Source organism: Zea mays, chromosome 9 (genome assembly GCF_902167145.1).
Source record: "Zea mays cultivar B73 chromosome 9, Zm-B73-REFERENCE-NAM-5.0, whole genome shotgun sequence".
NCBI classification, from domain to species: Eukaryota; Viridiplantae; Streptophyta; class Magnoliopsida; order Poales; family Poaceae; genus Zea; species Zea mays.
In genome coordinates this window covers 87,618,922-87,626,478 of record NC_050104.1, presented here as the reverse complement: position 1 = coordinate 87,626,478, position 7,557 = coordinate 87,618,922, and the positions used below count along the sequence as shown (strand labels likewise).

The following is a 7,557-nucleotide window of genomic DNA, read 5'->3' as shown; positions in this document are numbered from 1 at the left end:
CAACCTCTTGCCACGGAGGGTACACGCTACTCTCGCCATCTCTCCACTCCCATTGCGTGGTGGCCTTTCTGGTATTGGTCCGACCGAGGCAAAGCTTACCCATGATGAGGCATGTGGCCTATTAAAAGGTCCTCGATCATCAAGCCTACATCGACATGATCCTTAATCGACTGAGACGGAGACACTACATCGATACTTCCTTCTCGTGCAAGTCACCCGCCCGGTCTCAGCTTTATTATTTAAAACCCAAAGTTTGGTACCTGGCAGAGGTACATCTTTTCTGATGTTGAACCCATCATGGCCATGATGGATCCACCATCATCAGTCTTTTCTTTGTAAAAATCCCCATCCAGTGCGAAGCATCACCTTTTATTTTAAAACAAAACATTTTGTTTTCTAGAGCAAGGCTAAGCATCATAAAAAGCCTTTTCATAAAATGGAATCAAGGAATGGTGATCAATTTTCCATGGAAGGAAATGCATCAATTGTTTAGCACATAACTCCTATCACCTAATGCATCATATAAGGTAATAAAGATTTTAAAACACAAGGAAAGGGATAATGCACCGTGGCTTGCCTGGAATAACACTAGGTTAGTGTTTGTTAGACGAGACTTGCTTGTCGACCATGTCTCAGCCTAGCACTTGCTTGAGTTATCCATCTTCAGGTTCGTCCATCAGCATCACCTCGCGAGTGGCTCACACTTTACAGCATCTTGTGGTCGACTCAGCTTTGGTCCTTGTCCTTTGATTCGTACGATTCTCAGCTAGCGTACCTAATGAGATGCATGGTGCATATGAATGGATATAAGCAGGAATATCACAAACCTAAATAATGCTACATCTCAATTTCATCGAAGCACACCTCGCATCACTGGTATTTCTAACTTAAATTTCATGCGCATACGAAGCGTCTTATTTCACGATCATAAAACCAATAGTAAAAATAGCGAATCGGCTCACCACATCTCAATTTGATTTGATATTTGCCTGAACGACGATAGCCTTTAATTGAAGTCTTTGATCGAACACTTGGTGAGCCATGCGCTACAACCTTCTTCTCCAACCAATTTCTAGGACCTTTTTCTCCTCCAATCACGCACAAACACACAAATAATTAGTATCTAATCAATCGACGCTAGGCGAGAACAAGAACCGAGAGTCTCACCGGCGATAAGCGCAAACGCGACCTGCACATAGGGATGGGAGGTAGGCTGACGAGGTTGAGGTGGTGGCAACGACCGGGTTGACTACAAGCCGCGCGCAATTGAAAGACCGATCATCGGAATTGACAAGCACGTCGAGACACAACGCGGGTCGACGACGCACAATATACGCAGAAAGGCACTAGCCGGAGGGCGCGCGGTAGTGAGCTTGCAAGGGCGAACAGCTCACGATCAAGCGACGGCGAGCACGAGACCGAGGCGTGCTGCACGTCAGCGACTGACGAGGACTGAAGACCGGCAACGAGGATCCGAGGAGCGAGCTGCTGGAACAACGCTTGAGGAAGAAGAGCCAAAGGTTGAAGACGACGTTGCGCGGGGGACAAGCGCGTTGTCCGGAGGAAGAGGATGGTTGACGGAGAAACAAAGACGACTGCGGATCGATGAGCTGGAGCGGCCAGAGGTGCGCGGTGGTGGAGGAGGGCGCTGGAAACCGGGCTGGGCGCCATGAGAGATGGGCTTGGCGAGCATCGGCGGCTGGAGAGGGCGCTCGGCCATGGGGGAGGCGAGCACTACTAGAGATATGCTTATTTAAGACGCACATTTTAAGATGGATATCAGTGCATTTTATAGAAGCGTCTTTTATCAAATGGTGATGAGTAAGGTAAGACGGTTTGTTAGAGATCCGTCTTTAATAAAGAAGTGTTTTGAGACAAATACATCGTAAGAAATGTCTTATATCTATTTAAGGCAGATCGTTATTGAAAATCGTCTCAAATAAATATATCTTTTGAGTCATTAAGATTAGAAGAATTGTCCTAGATTTTGGTTAGTATATTAGACACTTATATATATATATATATATGAAACTATCTCAAATAAAGATATTATTAGAGTCATCTAGACAATAAGAACTGTCTTAGATGTTAGTAAGTATAGTAGACATTTCTAAATATGAAACTGTTTCGTATGATATTTAAGACTTAGATTCATACTAAATAATCCTATCATCTAAATAGTTCCTTCTAATTAGGTTTTTTAAATCAAACCTGAACCCACCTCTCTCCACGCCTACGTTTGTCATTTACGATGACACTTCACCATGCTTAGCATGATGCGTGTAACATTTTTTATATTTTTTGTCTTCACTTTCTCGCCTGTTACCATGGGCCTCGACTGGAGACTGCACCTCGACCGATTCAGTTTGGACCCCGCTTCCCTCCCTTGTTCGTCCATCCGTCACAATGGTCACACGGCGGCTCCCAAACCCTAAACAGCGGTGGTGCCCCTACGCTTCAGCCTCGACTCAGTATTCCCCCTTCCCCGCTTCGACAAGTCTCGTCCCCCGCCCCCTTATTCCATTACAAGCAACTCCGCCGGTGCCACCGCTGCTGGTGGGACAGGCCGCCGCCGCCGCTGCTGGTGGGACCTACCGCCTCGCGCTCCGCATCCAGCGCCGCCTCATCCCGCCCAACCACCCCAGGATACGGGACTTCGTCTACAGGTACTGCCTTCGCCGAGCCCCGCTGTCGTGCGTCCGCGCTCAGGACGCCGTCGGTCACTGCCAGCCAAACAGGATCAGCGCGAGCAGCCAGTGCAGGCACATCTCCTACTCCTACGCCCCGTTCCCGTCGGTCACTGCCAGGAGGAAGGGTGTCTTCCGCGAGGACATTGCACAGCTGATGGTGTAAGGATCTAAAATACTTGTCAGCGATCTCGTATACTGTTTTTTTTTGTTTTGTTTTGACTTAGTGATTTGCCCAGATCAGATGTCTGATGTGTCTTGGTTTAATAATAAAGAAGCGAGCGAGCGCAGAGGAAATTGTCACTGCTGCTGCGGTTTAGGATGGAGTAATATTTTAGCCTTGATTTTGACATCCTTTTTTGCAGAGTAGTGGATCAACATTATTCAAAATTTTGCTCATGACGTCTGATATGTGGACAGTTGCCATTCAAGTTTTACTCTATCATCAATAGGTGAAGATTCCTGATCCAGAATACTTGTGTAAGATTATTAACATGTTACCCAATAATAATCTTACATAATTTGGCCCAACCCAAAGATACGTTAATTTAAACTCCCTAGATTATTTTGTGGAATCCCAACAGAGTTTATTCATTTGCTTGTACTCTATGAAGTGGAAGTTCTTGAGATGCCAAAAAGCAGGGAAGTGCGGACATAACAGTCAAGATGAGCTACTTAAAAGTGAGGATAATTCAAAGGAGCGTGGTATCCCGAGAATATGAACACTCCAGAGATGCAATATTTGAGGTTAGTATGCAGTAGTCGAGCCTGTTCATAGTTTATTGTTCCTGTTTTCTAATCTTGGTCTTATGACTAATAATTTTTAATGAGTGGTTCTAACTGGACTGCATCCAAATGTAGTCATTGGCTAAGCCAAAATTTGAATTTCATAAAGTAACTAAGATCGGTGTTTGTCCGGATTGTGACAAGGCTGTAGCTTTCCCCTTAATCGATCAGACCATATCCTAGGATTAAGGATGTGCAACAGAACCCTTTTGTTGTCGACGATATCAATGAGCTTCGGTTTTTTTCACATCCATAACTATATACCAAGCCTTTCTGCCACATTTGCAAGCCACACCATCGCTATGAATAGAAAAACTATTATGCTAGATCCATCTTCTATCCGCATATCATAACCATAACGGGTCCTTCAAAATTTATTTGTGACCTTTATGCTTTGATATTTGATTGGTAAGGGTCTACAGGATCTTATGACCTTATTTACCATCGCTCTGAGTTCGCAAGGCATAAATATTATGGTTCTTGTGAACTCATCCTCCTACATGTAACATGTCGAGTGAAGCCCAAGCCTGGCCCAACAAGGAGTCATGTTCTTTGCAGAACAACAATAGATAGATGCCATTTAAACTAAGTTGATGGTTGTTTCAATATAACACTTGAAAGAACAGACCCAAGGATGTAAACTCAAGTGTTACTACCCCTCATGCAAAACTCAAACTAACAAGAAGATGGTCTCCCCAAAGGCAGTTGCTCACAGAAAATTTTTGGGCAACTCAATCTGGTATACCATCACATGTCACCAAGGTGCTATTTCAAATCAAAACAAGTTAAAAATGTACATCTAACAAAGATACCATTGTCAGATCTTTATACAACACAACACACCAATGTTGCTATTCAAAAACTGTTGCTACCTGCCTAGAGCCCAGTTCTCCAACCTTTCCATGTCCGGGGCTGGGTGCCTGGGTCTGCGTTAATGCTGGACAGCAGCTTGTGATTGTTTAGTGTCTGAAAACTCTAGCAAAAGTCTGGTGGCAAACAAGGTTCTCAATTTAGACATATCACTGTGTGGTAGCGTTTGCTCCTTAATTCTATTTCTAAAACATCTGCTTATTGGTGTCCATGTGCTGGTTCATATGCAATGATGTTCTTTGTTTGTGATGGAATCTTATGATTTTGCTAAAATGTGCATTGTTTTAGTGGTACTTCCAAACAGTGGCCACTAACCATCATGGTGAGGATGCATCATCAGTAGCAGTCAGAAGTAAGAAAGGCTTAAAGACGATTAGACATACCACTATGTTTATTTACTATACTATTATTTTGATGTACTAAATGATTTCATTTGAGTTATTTTGGTGTTTTGATGGCATATGGAGGCCTCCAAGATGTAAGATATTCAAAATTTACCCTTCTAGTGTGTCTTATTTTATGAATTGGTTTTATAAGAAAATGCTGATTCATTTCAGTATCCATCTTGCAGTTTTTGACTGAAAAGAAAGATTTAACAATTACATTGATCAGGAACCGGATTCTCCCATTATATTCTTTGGATCCTTGCAGCCCATATTTGATTTCAATGGCTAATTGGGTTATTGGTCAGCTTGCGATATGCCTACCAGAGGTTACATGTTTTTCTTGTTTTTAAATTCCATCATCTCATAGGACATGCTGGATCAAAGTAGAGGCTTAATGTAATATGTATATCCCTCTACATTATACATTTCACTTTATTTCTTGTTTGCTTACCTGTAGGACATGAGTTCTAGTATTTATCAGTCCTTAATGAAGGCGTTGACCATGGAGTATGTGGAGGACATAACTTGTTATCCGGTTTGTGCCTCTGCTTCTGGTGCTATTGCAGAACTCATCGAGGTAAGACTGAGTCAATGCAGTATTTTGCATTGTAGTCTACTTGCACCTGGAAATATGAACTGATATATTTTGTCTCTGTTTTTTTTTCAGAATAGTTATGTTCCACCTGACTGGCTCATTCTTCTGCAAGTGGTTCTGAAAAGAATAAGTACTGGAGATGAAAATGAGTCTGCTCTTCTGTTCAAGCTTCTGGGCACAATAGTTGAGGGTGGACAGGAAAAAGTTGTTTCATATTCCTGAAATTGTATCCAACATTGCGAGTACTATAATGGAGCTCCTGCCCCCTGTCCCAGATCCTTGGCCTCAGGTAGTAGTGCATATTTCTTCTGTGTGGTCAATATTTTGGTACTTTGTGCATGGAGTACAATCACCATGCCTGCTTTTAATCTTATGATCAGTTATTACTTTCATGTTAACAATATCGTTTCCATCCATTGACAATTTATGGATTAGCTGATTCCTATACACATTGGTACTAAAAATTGGACATAAAAATATTAAACTAACTTGTAAACCTATTTGAATAGAATAATACCATACAATACATTTGGAAGTACTGACTGTTTACTTTTTTATACAGAAATGCATGTTTCCCCAGTCATGCTTGGACGATCACCTTTCATCATATCCCATTATTCCTGGTGTATTTTATTCCTTGAGGAAATCCCAACCACACTATTTAATATATCTGCCATGTAGGTTGTTGAACAGGGTTTCACAGCCCTCGTAGCAATGGTGCAAGCTTGGGAGAGCTCTGCACCAGATGAAAACAAGACACCTAAAAAGAGGTTCTGGCAGTCAGGCCAGTCTGCTATTGCCCAAACAATTTCATTACTGTTACAAAAAGCTTGGTTGTTTCAAGCTGACAATATGGTATGTTAGTTCGCCGTTGACCTGTTGTCTTGAGGTATTCAAGTGGTGAAACTTGCTTGACTGTTTTCAACATTCATTTCAGGAGGGCTCTGCATTACCACCTCTGTCATGCGTAAACGATGCTTCTGTGTTACTTGAGTTTGTCATGAGTTCTGTCACTTGCATGGAAGAAACTGAAAGTCTGAAGGTCTTTGAGCTGGTAGCTACATGGGCTAACGCTGTTGCCAACTGGGACTCCTGGGAGATGGAGGATCAGGGTGTTTTCAACACAATTAAAGAAGCTGTCAATTTCCACCAGAGATTTGACCTCGACGGTCTCTTCCTGAAAACGCACTTTGTGAGATGTCATTCCACTAGGTATTCATTCTGTCATGGTTCTGTTTTAATACACGCAGGTCACTCAAGCAGATCTAAAGTTATTCTTAGTCCATATATGGTGAGGTTGGTCGTTCTTTACTCCAAACACAATCTCCCTTCTGTATAGCTAAAAGTTTGCAGAAATGGCACCATCAAGATCGGTCTGGAGACCAACAAGATCATGGACTTCATCAAGTTTGATGTCGGCAACGTGGTCATGATGACCGGTGGGAGGAACACCAGGCGTGTAGGAGTGATCAAGAACAGGGAGAAGCACAAGGGCAACTTCGAGACCATCCACGTGCTGCTTAGAGCTTTTTGCTATGTCTAGTTTTCTCCTATTTGTTGTATAGGAAAACATAGAATGGAATTCAAATTTGGTGGCCGCAAAATATGGAGACTTGAATTCATATAAAGTTAGGCTTAACATTAGTGCAAACAATTGTATTTTAGTTTAGATTTAGAGTACACTTATGTATGTGTTGTTTGACAATGCTTATTTATGATATATTGAATGGTACTTATTTATATTATATTAATTATAATGTTGTTCAATATATGTGTATGTATATTTCTCTTTCAAATTATTATAACGTGACATCTGAAAAATGATTATAAATTGAAGAATATATTGCCGTGTAAGTCATTTCGTTTAACTTAATAAGACGGTCACCAAAATGTCTAATATCAGTCTCCTAAATACGACGGTTTCTAAAACGTCCATTATTAGTCACCTAAATAAGATGGTTTTCCTATTGTAATAGTCTATTATTGTAGGATATTCGAGACGGTTTGATAAATACTTTATGACTTTTAATGTTTGTATTCTCTACGATTCTTTAGAAGCAGTGTCTTAAAAAAACCTAATTCAAGACGGTTTATCGGACGAAATGACTTAAACAAATACCTTTTTCAGACGGTTTATCGGACAAAATGACTTAAACAAATACCTTTTTCATACGGTTATAAATTAATAATTGTCTTATATAATATCTTTTAAGACGGTTTATAACCATCTTAA

General features: G+C 41.3%; 1 protein-coding gene across 23 annotated transcripts; it reads left to right on the top strand.

Annotated features, from left to right (window-relative positions):
• The first annotated feature begins 2,351 nt into the window (after window positions 1–2,351).
• Window positions 2,352–7,064, top strand: LOC103638632 (ARM repeat superfamily protein). 23 transcript variants are annotated; one of them, XR_002265239.2, is made up of 8 exons: window positions 2,352–2,849; window positions 2,932–4,821; window positions 4,915–5,055; window positions 5,187–5,306; window positions 5,397–5,613; window positions 6,006–6,179; window positions 6,262–6,536; window positions 6,664–7,064. XR_002265239.2 is itself a non-coding variant. In XM_035962603.1 (7 exons), exons 4-7 carry the CDS (start codon window positions 5,575–5,577, stop codon window positions 6,665–6,667), a joined length of 492 nt encoding a protein of 163 aa, XP_035818496.1. In that variant the 5' UTR covers window positions 2,883–4,695; window positions 4,956–5,055; window positions 5,187–5,306; window positions 5,397–5,574; the 3' UTR covers window positions 6,668–7,064. The 23 variants fall into 23 exon arrangements, 3 of the variants coding, with proteins under 3 accessions (XP_035818495.1, XP_035818496.1, XP_020400007.1); XR_004852686.1 differs by having other exon boundaries at window positions 2,362–2,849; window positions 5,887–6,179; XR_002265238.2 differs by having other exon boundaries at window positions 2,362–2,849; window positions 2,927–4,821.
• The last annotated feature ends 493 nt before the right edge of the window (window positions 7,065–7,557 follow it).

Excerpts from the sequence above, each read along its gene's own strand:
- LOC103638632 (XM_020544418.3), top strand. The coding sequence starts at position 5,575 with ATGGAGCTCCTGCCCCCTGTCCCAGATCCTTGGCCTCAG. Across the intron at positions 5,614-6,005 it reads TCCCAGATCCTTGGCCTCAG|GTTGTTGAACAGGGTTTCAC; the intron begins GTAGTAGTGCAT and ends TCTGCCATGTAG. Across the intron at positions 6,180-6,261 it reads TGTTTCAAGCTGACAATATG|GAGGGCTCTGCATTACCACC; the intron begins GTATGTTAGTTC and ends CATTCATTTCAG.